This window comes from Hyperolius riggenbachi, chromosome 6 (assembly GCF_040937935.1).
Source record: "Hyperolius riggenbachi isolate aHypRig1 chromosome 6, aHypRig1.pri, whole genome shotgun sequence".
Taxonomy (NCBI): Eukaryota; Metazoa; Chordata; class Amphibia; order Anura; family Hyperoliidae; genus Hyperolius; species Hyperolius riggenbachi.
Genome location: NC_090651.1, coordinates 86,558,173 through 86,575,570, shown reverse-complemented (window position 1 = coordinate 86,575,570; position 17,398 = coordinate 86,558,173). Strand labels below are relative to the sequence as shown.

General features: G+C 43.1%; 1 protein-coding gene across 1 annotated transcript in view; it reads left to right on the top strand.

Moving 5' to 3' along the window:
* The window catches only part of COP1 (COP1 E3 ubiquitin ligase), a 319,426-nt gene that overhangs the window by 158,024 nt on the left and 144,004 nt on the right, over positions 1 to 17,398 (top strand). The window contains exon 12 of the mRNA XM_068239628.1: positions 9,173 to 9,316. Within this exon, the coding sequence (XP_068095729.1) occupies positions 9,173 to 9,316 (144 nt within the window). The remainder of the gene's footprint in view (positions 1 to 9,172; positions 9,317 to 17,398) is intronic.

The following is a 17,398-nucleotide window of genomic DNA, read 5'->3' as shown; positions in this document are numbered from 1 at the left end:
AAATGATCTATATCTAATTTTTTCCGCCACCAATTAGGCTTTCTGTAGGTAGTACATTTTGCTAAAAAAAATTTAATCTAATTTTTATTCTAAATGTGTTTTAACGGGAAAAATAAGAAAATAATGGAAAAAATTAATTCTCCGTTTCTGGCCATTATAGTTTTAAAATTAAACGTTCTCCTGTGGATAAAACCAACACATTTTATTTGCCCAGTTGTCCCGATTATTAAACAGTTTAAATTATGTCCCTATCACAATGTATGACGACCATATTATTTTGAAATATAGGTGTTATTTTTCTGGGGGGGGGGGGGGGGGGGGGGGTTTGTCCGGTCTATAATTACAAGCCCCTATGTAATAAAGTTAAAGTAATTTTCCCTCATAAAATATAGATTAAAAAAGCTGAGTTCCTAAGGTAACTATTTATATATTTTTTTAAACTTATTTTTTTTTTACAAGTGTTTTTTTTTTTTTTTGGGGGGGGGGGTAAGTTATTTAATTTTACTAATATTGTGATGTGTGTATATATGTGCCTGTAATTTGTAATGTGTGTGAATTTTACTTTTTGCCCACAAGATGGCGCTGGTGAACTCTCTACCGTAATAGAAAGTGATCACTTTTTTCTTTTTTTTTACTTTTAACTACACTGCAACTTTTTCCTGTCTTATGAATGGACGTGGCCGCTGTTCGCGGACACGTCCATTCATTCCACGCATTGCGATTGGGTAGAGGACCTCTCGGTCCTCTTCCCCAATCCCAGATCGCGGTGACCCGACGGTAAATAGTGGCGGGAGCGGCGCGCCTACGTGCAAGGCGGCGGCGCGAGCGGGTGACTTATTAAAACATCCTGTTGCTTTTAACCGTGTCAAACAGGACGTTTTAATAAGTCAGTAGGAACATCACCCTGCCGACAAAAAATATGTGGGACCTGCAGACACATTTACTCCACTGACAGGGTAACGATACCAGGTTCACAACAGGAGTACAAGGTACATTTTCCTGTGGTTCCACCAATCTGGTACATCTGATCATGTGTGCGAAATGCCCCAATGTTATGTACGTGGGAGAAACTGGACAAACTCTGCGCAAACGTATGAATGGACACAGGCACACTATTAATGATACCAAATCTGTACTCCCAGCTGCTACACACTTTCGGTCCAACGGACACAGCTAGGATGATCTTCGTGTCACTGCCCTGAAGGGTGGCGGAAAAATGTCAAATGATCGATTAATAGCAGAAACAAAATTTATAAATTGGTTCAAAGCTGTGCAGAACGGTTTGAATAAGGACAACAACTTTGTATATTGGTATGAGATTGATGATATTTGAACTTTCTCAGCCATTATAGCTGAACTTGTGAACTAAGAATTTACGATACCTCTGTGTCAGTCTAACTCCCAGGTCTGTGAGCAGGTGTTAAACAAGCAGGTGTCAAAGGGCTGCATTCACAAAGGGGTGCTAACTGTTAGCACGCTTGTGAAAAGCCCCTTATCACACCAAAAGATGCTTAGGGCGCGCTAATTAGCACCCGATGCGCCTATAAGGGCACATTGAGTGCGACCTTAACGTTGCACTATACGACGTTAAGGTTGCACCCAATGCACCCTTATAGGCGCATTGGGTGCACCGTTTTCGTCGCGCCGCTTCATGTGCACCGGACTTTGCGCGCGGCCTCATTCATTTTTCTGTGTGCTAACTAGCACCCTAGTTAGCACGGCCAAAGCCTTTAGGCATGCTAACTAGGTTAGCACCGAATAGTGAATCGGGCCCAAAGTGTCTAATTTGTTCTTAGCAGCAGCTGGGAATAGGCTGCAGGAGCTCTACTCTACTCTCCCCATACAGAAAACACGAAGGCTTAACTCCTTCAGTGCTCCCCGCAATGTGAAGCCGAGTTTGAAACTTTTTTTGGGGGGGAGAGGGAGGTTTCTGTAAATTCTTCCATTAAGGTCATCATGCTATGACTAGTCTTTTAGAGCAGAGAGGAGATTGAGTTTCATCCTACTTTAAGCCAGGTATGTTAGATGACTCGGTTGGTCCATTTTAAAGGATACCCGAGGTGACATGATGAGATAGACATGGGTATGTACAGTGCCTAGCACACAAATAACTATGCTGTGTTCCTTTTTTTCTTTCTCTGCCTGAAAGAGTTAAATATCAAGTATGTAAGTGGTTATAATGTAAGCTTGATTATAATTTCTTTCTACTACCACTGTGGTTTCCTGAAAACGTTCCTTCCAGCATTGTGTTTGCATTGAATGTACCTCTGAATTGCATTCTACATGAAGTAGTTGGCCTTGTGTAAGGAATTTTTGCTGCGCTTTGCTTCTTCCTTCCTTTTGTTCACATCTTGAACAATCATCAAACACTGACATAAAGCTATGCATGAGTATATCTCTTAACTGCATAAATGATTTAAAGACATACTAAGCACCTTCAGAAGGATTGTACATCTTGAGGCTGACTGTGGAGGTTGAGGAATGGTCTATACATAGGCTTCCAATACCTGGGTAAATGCTGGGACACAAAGGGAATTGTGAATTCTTTTCACAAAGCCTTAGGTCAAATTCTTGCATGATATAAGGAGACTGTTTAATGATGAAACTTTTCTTCCTACATCCAGCGTTCAAAGTGGTAATTTATCTTGTGATCTTGTCATTCATCTCCTATATGAGCAGATGAAGGATGCAGGTCTATATTATTATCTTTCTTGCTGCGGATTCTCTGATCGCTCCCGATAACTGTTCCATTGCCGTGCTTTGGTTTCAGTTCGGCCGCAGTGCACTGCATGCAGTGGAAACGGGACCTGAGTAAACGAACATTCTGCAGAGGGAGATATGGCTTGCTTGGCAGTTGGAAACAGATGTAATTTCCCACAATACATCGAGGTTACACGGTAAACTGTTAGGACCATGGTCAGGACATCACACTGTGGGAGGGGTTTCACAACAATATTAGCCACACAGGGCCCCCCCCCCTCCCCTTCCCGATCTATATGAGAAAAGGTAAAGATTTCTTGTGGAAAAGGGGGTATCGGCTACTGTTTGGAATGAAGTTCAGTCCTGGGTTAAAGTGCCTTTTTCATTGTGCACAGATGTACTTGTACTTGCAGCTGCCCGTGCACACCATAACCTTTACACTAAGCCGCAGTCCAAAGGTCCCATGCATACTTACAACCTTTCGGTTAGCGTATGAAATCTCTTCAGACAAGCTTATATTTTGTCATAGCCAGATGTTGAGGCTAATTGCCTCATCCACTGTCCCCTCACATTTTTTAAGTGGTGCTGTCTATTTGCAAGCCTGAAATTCTAAGTGTGCTGGAGAAGTAAAGCGGACACCCCCTTTGAGGCAATATACTGTAATGTGTGTGTGTGTGTATGTATGTGTGTGTGTGTGTGTGTGTGTGTGTGTGTGTGTGTGTGTGTGTGTGTGTGTGTGTGTATATATATATATATATATATATATATATATATATATATATATATATATATATATATATATATATATATATATATATATATATATATATGTGTATATATATATATATATATATGTGTGTGTGTGTGTCCAACAAGAGACTCCCCTGCAGTGTATTTCCACCAGATCTCCCACTCCTATTCTCCTCAGTCATACCTCATTCATAGGCTTTTCTCTAGGAATGGTTTCTCTGCAGCCCCATTAGCTGCCAGCCACCCACCTGTTTCTCCTCGATCACTAGAACTTATTCCCTTACCACCCTGCTGTAAGAAGTGATTGCTGGGGATATGGAGGAAGCATTAAATGCAGCCCTCTCTGTTCTACTTTCACCACCACACAGAGACTAAGGAGTTATTACAGTTACTTTTAATCCTGTCCAGTCTTCCCCTCCTTTATTGCCATTATTCTTCCTCACGCCCTGAGCAGCTAGTAAATCAGCCTCACTGCAATGATGTGTCATGGGAAGCTAATGGAGCATTTCAGCCAAGCCGCTGGGGGAGGGGAAATGTTACATAAAGATAAAGACCACGGGAGGCCGGTGAGCCGACAATTATGTTGTGTAGCATTGACCTTCAGGGGACTTCAGAACACTCAGGGTGTAACGCTGTCAAGGCTTTGATTGACTTGGCGGTATATAGAGCTCTGCCCTGACCAGCGCTAACTACTTGTGTCCAAGCACTTCCCTGCGCGTGTAGGCTGTAATTAGCTTTTCTTATGCTGTAATTAAAGGGAAATGATCCCACACTTAATGTGTATTTTATTTTTATGTTTTTTTTTACATTTGTCTTGAAGACCAAATGCAAACACAAATGTTCTTGTTTTGTCTAGGGGCAGAGATGATCTTTTTTTAATGTTTAAGAGCCATTTCCTGCAACACAGACTTTTCAGAGCAGTCTGTGTCTTGTCTTATCACACTCAATTATTAAAGAGAACCCAAGCCAGCTTACCCCATCCCCCCCCCCCCCCTTTATTTTTTTTTTTAGTAGGGTTAAAAAAAAAAAAAAAAAAAACCCTACTACCTGATACATGGGCAAGCCAGATCAGGTTACCGTCCATCCCGGCTGCTCTCCAACCCTCCTAGAGAGGAGAGGGGGCAGGGAGGTGTGGCATAGAGCAAGGAATATGCCTGTGTGTCACATATGTTCCCCCTGAATCCACCTCGGGTGCCCTTTAAAAATAAAGTGGTAGATTATTTATCCATAAAAGTATAGCTGGCAAGATACTTTGTTCCCATCCCCATGCAGAGGGGGCAGCTCACCTCTCCAGAATCTGGCAGACACATGGAACCTGCCTTCCTCATCTTCTACAAGGTGCTCCCTCTCGTCATGTGACAGACCATAGAGAAGGATCGCCTATGAGGAGAGAATGGAGACAGGTAGCATGTGGCCTGTTCCTGGAGAGGTGAGTTGTTCACTCATCTGCTGTGCAAGTGGCCCCGTCTGCTAGTTTCTCAGAGTGTTGCTTGGGGCTTCTGCATTTGTACTTTTTAACTAAGCCCGAACCACCTCCCGTTTAAAGGGCACCTGAACTGAGAGAGGTATGGAGGCTGACGTATTTATTTCCTTTTAATTAATGCTGATTGCCTGGCTGTCCTGCTGATCCTCTGCCTCTAATTTTTTTTAACCGTAGACCCTGAACAAGCATGTACCTCGGATTTTTCTCACTGAAGTCTGACTGGATTAGCTGCATGCTTGTTTCAGGTGTGATTCAGATGCTACTGCAGCCAAAGAGACACACACAAGCACACACGACTTTCATGGAAATGTTATGCAGCTTGCCATTGGGCCAGTCAGATGCACTTCCTGGTAAGTTTGATTGGCCCAGTCCAAGCTGCATACAGTTTACATTTAATCTCATTGACCAGCTCTAATCATATTATTATTGCTATAAAGCCACAACTAGATTTTTGGCTAAGCATGCATTTAGCCTTATGGCTTTGATGCAAAGCAGACCTTGTACTGTACTGAGGCATGTAGATGTAATAATTCTCATGTAGACTTGTGGCCACTAGAGGCTGCCCTTGTCTTTAGAGTAGACCGTGCAGTCTCTTCTGAATGACTGTCAGAGAAATGACTGAACAAGTTACACAGTGAGGAAGCTCAATTCTACATTCTTGTATTTCACAGGTGCCAAACACAAGAAATGCGGCCCTCCTTGCAGGGGCATTTCTAGCCATTTTGTCACTCCAGGCAAGAAAACCTTTGGCGCCCCTGTCATAAATGAGAATGTGATATTGGGTTAGAGTTTCACCTGCTGGTCTGATTGGCAAGCTTTGCAGGCGATTTACCCGAGCCTTACATTGGCAGCCACGGTGGTCTAAAAGAGCTGGTGGGGTTCAGAAGATGATCAGATGTTCTGAGCAAGCCGCATTTTCAGTACCTGTGTTACCAAGCACCTAATGCCTTAGTGCTGACCAGTTTAAAGGGACCACATGTATATGCAGGGTAGTTAACCTTTTACCCAGCCAGCTTACATAGTGAACATAGAGAGGGTAAAAATACTTTTACTATTTCATCCAACTTCATGTTTTTAAAGGACACCTGAAGTGAGAGGTATATGGAGGCTGCCATATGTATTTATTTGTAAGTAATCTCAGTTGCCTGGCAGCTCTGCTGATCTATTTGGCTGCAGTAGTGTCTGAATAACACCAGAAATAAACATGCAGCTAATCAGATCTGACAATGTCAGAAACCCCTGATCTCCATATGCTTGTTCAGGGTCTATAGCTAGAAGTATTAGAGGCAGAGGCTCAGCAGGACAACCAGGCAACTGGTATTGCTTAAAAAGAAATGCATATGGCAGCCTCCACATACCTCTTACTTCAGTTGTCCTTTTAAGGGCTTTATTAAGGGGTTATACACCCTTGCCGCCTCTTCAAATCTTTACTTACTTAGTTCCCTCTGCGTTGCAGTAGGTATGTTTATCTAAAGTTTCCAGTAAGCATCCAGATGTGTTTTGCAGGAGGGCTACCATGTTGTCGGCGCAGCCCATCCTTCTACAAGGTTCTTCTGGAAGAGGGCATCATAAATATAGCTCTTCCGTATATTTCCAAAATCAAAATGAAAGCTTTATTTTTATGACATATATTTGCAAATGAAATCTTCTTTATTGTTAATAAGGTCTTGGATTATTAGAGATAGGGAAAAGCACAAAGCCAGGCATGTAGAATGTGTTCCAGGACTCTAGTTTGCCAACCAGAAAAACTTTTGCTGCAGTTAAACTTTTTATTCTGAGCAGTTTGGTCCTGAGTTGCTGCCTCAGCCTATATCTGACACCGTCCTTTTTCTGTATATTGGTTGTTTTTTTATTCCTTAAAATATGCCTGAAACTCTCACATAAGCATGAAGTTGGCAGACTGTATATGATGCAGACTTTTTCTGCAATACAATCTCTTAAGAAGTGTCAGGTAGTGCTGCTGAGAGTCAGTCAGCCTCCTCATCTGTAAGAAGAGGGAGTGGGAGGCACAGGGATGGGGAAGTACACAGATTGTGCCGCTGTGTGCTAGTAAACAAAGTGTAGGCAGGTGAGGCTTCAAGATTAAAGGGCTTACTCATTTTGGGTAAGATATCCTCTATAATAAAATCCCTGTGTCCCTGCATCCTCTCCCGTCCCTGTGTCTGTTAGATTGCGCTACTGTGCATGTGTGGCACGCGGGTGGATGTTGGAGAGCAGGAGGACGGGTGCAGGGGAAGCCTGGGCATGTGTGCTCGGCGAGGAGTGCGGCATTAGCAAGGTGGTGGTGAGGAGGGTTGTGGCTGAGCCGTGGCCATTTTAAAGTGGTGAGTTTATGCCTAGTAGATAAATAGATACAGTGGAGGAAATAATTATTTGACCCCTCACTGATTTTGTAAGTTTGTCCAATGACAAAGAAATGAAAAGTCTCAGAACAGTATCAGTATCAATTACAAGAACCGTTTGACCTCCGTGCTTGCAAACAAGGGTTTTTCCACTAAGTATTAAGTCTTTTATTGTTAGAGGGTTCAAAAACGTATTTCACTGAATGAAATGCAAATCAGTTGCTATCTTTTATTTAAGGTTATTTTTTCGATTTTCCTTTTGATGTGCTATCTGCCACTGTTAAAATAAACCTACCATTGAAATGATACTGTTCTGAGACTTCATTTCTTTGTCATTGGACAAACTTACTAAATCAGTGAGGGGTCAAATAATTATTTCCTCCACTGTATATATATATTATTTTTTTTTTATATAGCTGCACTGGAATTATTAGTGTGTGTTTTTAAATGACCCTGCAGTAAGCGGGATATTGAGGCTAGTACACTTTTTTTTGCATTTAAACATTGCTCATAGCTGCTGATCCTGTACATCAGGGATGCCCATTGGGTAGATCGCGATCTACCGGTAGATCACAAAGGACTTCATGGTAGATCCTGAATGCACTACATATTCCGTTCTGTATATACAATTGTGCTCCTAAAATTGTACATGGGTAGATCATTTTGACTTGCTAATTTTTAAAGTAACTCACAAGCTGAAAAATTGTGGGCACCTCTGCTGTACATCTAATGGTTTGCCCATCAGAATTGAGATGAACCGTGTATGTGACACTACAGCAGATGCCTCACTCTGGTAATCAGGGTGAGAAGGGGTAACAGTGCGGTACGATGGAGTGGCTTCCAATGGGTGAGGTAAGAAAGGGAATAGTGCACTTGTCCTTTAAAAATAGGTCTTAACACCAAGATATATGAATATTGTCAGCTTGGTGCACTGGTCTTATTCACCATCTAATCAGTACATGTAGATTCTCACATAGATAAACCACGTTTCACCCTATTAATAGGGCTTCATCAATGGTAATTAATACATAGTGTAGTGGCAAAAAACCTAACACCTAAGTCTATCCAATATACTGACAAACAAGAGTAAACATGGGTTATTGAAACACTTGTCTGTCCGTATATTGTATATGTTTCAGGCTTGGACCCATGGCAATCTAGCTGCGCTTTTCCGATTTGGGAAATCACTTACAATTTCTGAAATCCCTAAGTACTGTTTTTTTTGTTTGTTTGTTTTTTGAGGGGGGGGGGGGGGGGGGTTCCTATAGCGAATGCGATTTCTCCCTGTATCCCTTGAATATGATTGCTCCAAAAATGTTGTAGGCAGTGGTTTTGCAATCGCTCTGCATAGGTTTCCACTGTTGCAGCACTTTGCCACTGTAGGGACTTGTGTAGTGGACCCTAGGCCTTTTAGGAGTGGTGATTGTGTTTAAGGGTGGTCAATACTACATTCCTATAGTACATGCTACTTTCCTAGGCCTGATTTTTTTTTAGATGCGTATTCTGTTCGTAGTTTCTGATTTTTGGTGCTTTTTGTTCATTTGTGGTGTTCTATTTTAATGACCCAAATAAGGTTTAGTTTAGTACTGATGGGCCTAAATCCAATCAGATAGTGGTCCATTCCCCTAGTACTGTGCCATATTGGATTATGTTTATGTGGACATTGGGGCACTCAGAGGAAAATTAGATCAGACCCATGAAGAAATTGAAAAAAGAAAAATTGTGTGCAAGGCAGGAATTGAGCCGACAATTTAAGCCAGTGGTGCCTATCATTGTGCCAGGGAATTGATTAGTAACCGTCACACAGAAATGCATTTTTCACCTGAACATTTTTCTGTCTTCATTCACTCTGGCAACAGACAGTTTAATATTAACACAAAACGTTGTCTTATTGCAGCATTGAGTTTGACCGAGACTGTGATTACTTTGCCATTGCTGGTGTGACTAAGAAGATTAAGGTGTATGAGTATGGGACAGTTATCCAGGACGCAGTGGACATCCATTACCCAGAGAATGAAATGACCTGTAATTCTAAAATCAGGTATGAAGTCTTTGTGTATGTAATATTGATTTTTTTTTATTGTTGTATTGCAGCTAACATGTTACAGTAAATAGATGAGAGATTACTGGAACTGTAAGATCAGCTTCCACTGATGTTAAACCTCTAAAGTTATCATGTGAATCTGTCAAAATATCACTTCAATTTCTCTGGTCGTCTGAGAGGTCATAGCTAAAGAATATCTATTTTATTGTTTAATTTTCTTTATAGTAAACTCCAAGGGACTGGGGAAAGTAGTAGTACTATATCAGAAATGGTCATACTTGAGCACATGAAGTATGCTGTAGTACTGGATTTTACTTTAGTCAATAATTCTTCAGCAAACAAGCACAGACCACATTTAATCTCTTAACCCCACAGCCTATTTTACCTTTACCGCCAAGAGACATTTTCACCTGTCAGCACCCCTCCCATTCATTTGGCCTTAAAGGAGTCCTCAGGGAAAAATAAAAAAATCAGCCTTACTCACCTGGGGCTTTCTCCTGCCGACTGTCCCACGACGACCTCTCCGCCGCCGTCCCGAACTCCCCGCACGCTGTTAAGACCGACCTCGTCCTTACTGCGCCTGCGCAAAGCGGTGCTGTCAATCATGGCCATGTGGTCCGCGGCGTACTGCGCAGTATGCCGTGGACCACGTGGCCATGATTGACAGCGGCGCTTCACGCAGCCGCAGTAAGGACAACCTCGGGGTTGGCCTGAACAGCGTGCGGGGAGCCTGGGATGGCAGAGAGCGGAGCGGTCAGCGTGGGACAGTCGGCTGTAAGGGGCTGGAGGAAGGTGAGTAAGGCTGATTCTCCTTTTCTTTTTTTTTCTCCCCTGATGACTCCTTTAACTTTATCACTCCTTATCACACCAAAATGATCTATATCTTGTTTTTTTTTTTTTTTCTCCACAAATTAGGCTTTTTGCGGGTGGTACGTGTTTTTAGTAATTACTTTATTTTCAATGCATTTTATAGGGAAATACAAGGAACAGAAAAAATGCACCATTTCTCCAATTCCATCCCCTATGGTTTTAACATAAACAATGCTATTGTAGATAAAATCCACAAAGCTGTTGTAGATAAAACCCACAAATCTTATTTTCCCGTTTGTCCCAGCTATTACAACATTTAACCACTTAAGGACGGGAGCAATTTTCACTTATCAGCACTGCTCCCATTCTTTCGTCAATAACTTTATTACTACTAATCACACCTAAATTATTTATATATTGTTTTTTTCAGGACAAATTAGGCTTTTAGTGAGTGATATTTTTGTTTATTAATTACCTTATTTTCAATGCATTTTAAAGGGAAATTAAGGTAATATAAAAATTTCTCCATTTACATCCAATATAGCTTTACAATAAACAGTGCTAAGTTTAAGTTAAACCCACAAATTTTATTTGCTCATCCTTCCTGGTTATTACATTTAGATTATGTCCCTAGCACAATGTATGGTAGCATTATTGTATTTTGAAATAAAGGTGTCATTTTTGTGTTTTTTTGCTTTCTCATTGTACACTATCGATGATTATGAGAACTTGCCGTATATACTCGCATACAAGCCGAATTTTTGACCCCCAAAAAGGGGGTCAAAAGTTGGGGGGGTCGGCTTGTATGCGAGTCTCTATTGTGGTGGTGGTGGTCCGCGGCGCCCCCCGCCCGCTTGCTCCCTCCTTCCCTCCCTCCCGCTCTCTCGCTCCCTCCCTCCGCGGCCGCCGCTGCTATTACCTCTTCAGCCGGCGGCCGCTTCCTCTACTGCGGGTGCCCCTCTCGCTCTGCTCGCCGTGTATCACAGCAGCGAGGCAGTGACGAGGCAGGAGAGAGCGGTTCCCCTGGTAACGGCGTTGCCATTACCAGGGGAACCGCTCTCTCCTGCCTCGTCACAGCAGCAGCGCCGGGCGCGCTGCTGTGATACACGGCGAGCAGAGCGAGAGGGGCACCCGCAGTAGAGGAAGCGGCCGCCGGCTGAAGAGGTAAGAGCAGCGGCGGCCGCGAAGGTAGCTGCGGGCGGGCGGACGGGGGATCTGGCTAAACTGGGCACTATACTGGCTAAACTGGACACTTTACTGGCTATACTGGGCAGTTTACTAGCTATACTGGGCATTATACTGGCTAAACTGGGCACTATACTGGCTAAACTGGGCACTATACTGGCTAAACTGGACACTTTACTGGCTATACTGGGCAGTTTACTAGCTATACTGGGCACTATACTGGCTAAACTGGGCACTATACTGGCTAAACTGGGCACTATACTGGCTAAACTGGGCACTATACTGGCTAAACTGGACACTTTACTGGCTATACTGGGCAGTTTACTAGCTATACTGGGCATTATACTGGCTAAACTGGGCACTATACTGGCTAAACTGGGCACTATACTGGCTAAACTGGACACTTTACTGGCTATACTGGGCAGTTTACTAGCTATACTGTGCATTATACTGGCTAAACTGGGCACTATACTGGCTAAACTGGACACTTTACTGGCTATACTGGGCAGTTTACTAGCTATACTGGGCATTATACTGGCTAAACTGGGCACTATACTGGCTAAACTGGGCACTATACTGGCTATACTGGGCAGTTTACTAGCTATACTGGGCATTATACTGGCTAAACTGGGCACTATAATGGCTAAACTGGGCACTATACTGGCTAAACTGGGCACTATACTGGCTAAACTGGGCACTATACTGGCTAAACTGGGCACTATACTGGCTAAACTGGACACTTTACTGGCTATACTGGGCAGTTTACTAGCTATACTGGGCATTATACTGGCTAAACTGGGCACTATACTGGCTAAACTGGGCACTATACTGGCTAAACTGGACACTTTACTGGCTATACTGGGCAGTTTACTAGCTATACTGTGCATTATACTGGCTAAACTGGGCACTATACTGGCTAAACTGGACACTTTACGGGCTATACTGGGCAGTTTACTAGCTATACTGGGCATTATACTGGCTAAACTGGGCACTATACTGGCTAAACTGGGTGCTATACTTGCTATACTGGACACTTTACTGGCTATACTGGGCAGTTTACTAGCTATACTGGGCAGTTTACTAGCTATACTGGGCACTATACTGGATAAACTCGGCATTATACTGGCTAAACTGGGCACTATACTTGCTATACTGGACACTTTACTGGCTATACTGGGCATTATACTGGCTAAACTGGGCACTATACTGGCTAAACTGGGCACTATACTTGCTATACTGGACACTTTACTGGCTATACTGGACACTATACTGGCTAAACTGGGCACTATACTGGCTAAACTGGGCACTATACTGGCTAAACTGGGCACTATACTGGCTAAACTGGGCACTATACTGGCTAAACTGGGCACTATACTGGCTAAACTGGACACTATACTGGCTATACTGGGCAGTTTACTGGCTATACTGGGCACTGTACTGGCTATACTGAGGCACTATACTGGCTATACTGAGGCACTATACTAGCTATACTGAGGCACTACCTACCCATACTGGGCACTATACTAGCTATACTGGGACACACTGGGGGGATCACGCGGCCTGCACCAATCCAGCATTTCCTACCCCCGGCTTATATGGGGTCAATCATTTTTCCCTGTTTTTTTAGGTAAAAGTTTGGGGGGTCGGCTTATATGCGGGTCGGCTTATATGCGAGTATATACGGTATTTGCAAAAATAATAGTAATATACCCTTATGGCATACATAATTTAAAAAGCCACGTTCCTAAGGTAACAATACATGTATTTTCTCTTATATTCTGTCTCTTTGTTTTCATTTTACAAGTCTTTTATTTTGGTGCAGGTTATGCAAAAATTTAATTGCTTTTGATTCAGTTTGTGACTAAAAAGAATACACAAGACATGGGCCTCCACCCTAAAACTCGCTAAACTCCATTCTACAACTTATCAGGGTTAAAATGTTACCACGTATGTCTCTTGTAGTTTTGCTAAAACTTTCCCAAGTTTGATCATATTGTTGAAAATTCCTTTTTTTATGTTGGATTGAGTTTGTCCCTACCCAAACTGGTGGTGCACTCTTCACAAATACACTGGACAAATATATATTCGTCCAATTAGGCTTAAGTGGTTAAATGATGTTCCTAGTACAATGTATGGCTACAATATATTATTTGGAAATAAGGTATAGTTTTTTTCTTTTTTGTGTTTTTCTCATCCTGTCTATACTTGCAAGCTCTTATTTGTTGAAATAACAGTAATAAACACTCATGACATACATATTCAAAAAGGTCCCTAAGGTAACTTGAACATGGCTTGTGATATAAGTCCTGTTCATTCATTCCCAGGCACTTCAATTGGCTCAGGAAACACGTTACCGTTCACCAATCGCTGACATGCAACTCCAGCCATCAATATTGGAAAAAAAATAGAGCGTATGCAGTGTCTGAAAAATTCTGCATGTAGCGCTGAGCGTTCTGAATCCTGTTCTGATTTTGGAACAGAACAAGGATTTCAAGCACCGCGGTCCACTGTTCTTAAAATTCGTGTTCTGTTCAGCATCATTCAGATCAGCGTTTGGATTCGGAACACTCATCCCTAGCTGCAAGAATACAATGCAAATAAAAAGAAATCGTAATGTGTACAACCTTTTGATTAACATTAGGTAAAATGCTTTAGGGCCCGTGTCCACCGATTCCGCAGTTTCCCCGCAGGCAAATCACGCGGGGAAACTCTGCCATAGGGTACAATGGCGCCGCCGGCAAAATCGCATGCGCTAGCGATTCGGCCGACATTGCCATCCAAAAATGGTGCGAGGGGGCTGCAAATCTCATAGCTGTGCATGGCACGGGTGATGGGATTTGTCCGCGTAGCCGCAGACCCTGAAATACCTCCGCACGTCTCGCAGGCGGGTGCGGCTCAAGAAACGGGCCCTAAAGGTACTCTGTAGATAGAGATTTTTGAGAATTACTTATCCTTTTTTTTTTTTTTTTTTTAATAATTATCTTGCTGTCCTGCGGATTCTGTTCCTCTAGTACTTTCAAAGCCAGTGCAGTATGCAGGTCAGGTGCTACAGTTATAGGTTGAATCACACACCTGAATCAAGATCGTAAAGGTTTATTGAACAGAAGACAAGAGCCTGCTTCCTCTGTAGCAGAGACATAGAAATGTAGAGACTGAGTGGGGTTGCCCACAGTCTCAGTTGACCTAAACTTACTACCATCATTTAGTTGGCACAACTAACTTAGCCAGGCGTTTTTTTTTTTGTTTTTTTTTTGCAGCTCGATTGATAAGATCCGACAGGACGGATCTCCCCACCGCCGATTCCCTGCTCGCTCCCCGCGAGGGGACAATGGCAGGGAATCGATCGGAAGATAAGCAGGGGCGAGCGGGGAATCTAATCCGGCGAGCGGGGACGCGGCGGGCACGTGGAAGAGGCGATCCGGCGGCTAATCGAGCCGCCGGATCGCAGCCTCATCTACCCGTGTAGATGAGGCTTAACAGAGAGCAGCAGGACTCACAATAGTACTTTAATGCTAAAATAGCAGCAGTTAGAGCACTTCTTAGGGCATGATGTACTAAATGATGTCAATCAATCTGGATGCTTCTGCTTTCATAAAATAATGTGGCTCTCCTATGTCAGTATAGCTGCTGGCTGGGGATTACATGGAAGAGATATGACAGACAGCTGTGAAAGAGAACTTTAATTCAATCATGTGGGGAATAAAACAACACATATAGCACAAGCTGTCAGTCATTCTGGAAGTTATATCAACCACTTCTTAATTGTATGACAGATTTGCACTGTTCTACCAGTACTACATTTCTGCAAATTCATGCAAGCAAAACAAGTGCAAAAGTTGTCTTCTTATTTTGTAAGCAATTTTCTCCAAAGGGAGCCACTAACGATACAATCTTTTTCACCCAATCTTACCATTTCCATGTAATATAAGGTAACTGCGTAAATTAGTCATTCAGTATATTCACTCAGTTTACACTTATACTACACAGGTTTGATAAAATTGGATGAAAAAGATTGTATCGTTAGTGGCCACCTTTAGAACACGTGGATTACTACTTCTAATTGTGATGAAGTAAGAAAACATTGGCCACAATTCACTAAGCTCATCTCCAGTCTTTAAAGAGGACCTCCAGAGTCAAAATGAAAATCCAGCAGCCTGCAAGTAAAAAAGTTATATTTACCTGAGAAGTCTTGTCCCGCAATGCCGTCCTGGCCCACGTGGCGGTGGTTGACAGCGCCGCTTGCGCAGGCGCACTACAGGCTGACCTGGAGGTCGCTCTGACTTCCTCGCCGGGGACCGGGACGGAGCTGCGGCAAACAGCTGACTGCAGAGCTGCGGTGAGGGACATGCTGGGAGCTTGGGGCTGGAGGAAGCCCCCGTTAAGTAGCACTTATTTCATTGTTTCCCTGATGACTCCTTTAAGGTGCGCTGCTTTAGCAGTGCAGCTTAGTGAATCAAGCCCTTATTAATCACTAAGCAATTTACCTCAGGCAAACCTTAATTATTTTTGCTGTTGATGGAGCGCTATATGCCCTTTTGCAGATTAAATTCCCCAGTAGTCTGTTTCAAATGGAATAAGTTATGTAGTAATATTTGCTTCCTTTTAATGACAGTGGTGTGTAGTCCAAACTTAATATGTGTGGTCCCAGCAAGCTGCTTGCTATTTGTCTCTGGCTGCACTGAGGACGCATTCTACAATCCGCTCTGTCTCCTTTTCAAATGAGAGTGTGATACATGTCTGCTCCCGTCAATGCAGTACTGATCTCACTGAGCACTAATCTGCAGCATGCCAGCTGTGTCCCCGAGCCCTGACTGTCTCCTCTGTAGCAGCAGTGTACTTGGAGCTCCTCCACAGAGCAGCTGGATCGCCCATTCCTCTCACCTGCTTCCTGAACACATCCATCCCCTGTCTCCTTCCAATCTCTATTCACAGCAAGGGCCTCTGGGAAACGCACTTCATTTTCATTTACAGCGGCATCCCTCCAGCTTCTGCTGCAGACACTGGAGTTTAGCCTGGTTCCTATATAGCAGCATGTCTGTAATTGTGGGGTTTTGTGATAAGAGGATAATTGTACTTACAACGTTAAATGATAATCCAACCCCAAACTGCCACAAGCAATAGTGTAGTTTTACTGCAAAACTAATGTTGCCCATGTGAAGAGGTCTGGCAACTCTCTGGATGCCTACTGTTTATATGCACCCTCCTTGTAATCTAGGACCGCTTGTTGCTTGTGCTTTCTGCCCTGGCAGGTTTCTTATGTATTTCCCTTCAAACTCCCCAATCACCTCTCTTGGATGTGTATGACTGCAGATTGCAGGGGTGGTCAGTCACATTAAGCAGCCAGTTGCCGGTCTGTACCATTCAATAGCCAATAGAAATGTATCAGCCACCTCCATCCATCCGACTCCTCGAATTTGTCCAACGCTGGCGTACAAGGTGACTGACACATTTGTTGTCGTCACATCAGGTGTAACCACTCCTCTCTGTAGTGACACTTCCTTGATCTATTCTTTCAGCACACACAGTAGAGAGCCAGGCACTAGGTACAATTTCAGGCTTTATTATCCAAAAGATCAGTGGCATATCAAAGGACAAATGTATTACAGTAGTGAGGGTACAGATTGCTGCCGAACAGCCGTATCGCTGTCAGCCCGCCAGTTTGAAAACCAGAAGTGACCTTCCACCACACTCTAGGCGCCACTCACCGGAAGTGACGTGACAAAGCCATGCTCCAATCTTGAGCCGCATGCTCACTTGCCACCTATTTCTCAGCATCAATGGACAACTCTGCTCTGATCACTTTACGCCCTCATGTGGTTATTCTTTCAAACTTGGTGTTCAGGTATTCATCCCGTAGCCACCCTGGCGTTCTATTTCCCCAGGATTTCCGTGCAAAAAGTGGTTCAATTAATTTCCCATAATTTTCAACCATTTTTTTTTTTTGCAATCTTTTTTTTTTGTATTGAATTCAATACAGGTTATTGTATTGAATTAAATTTAAAAAAAAAAGTGTTTGCTGCGAGATTTTGATGATGCTGTGTGACACTGGTTCCATCAACGCCGATCGACGGGGGACATGTGATC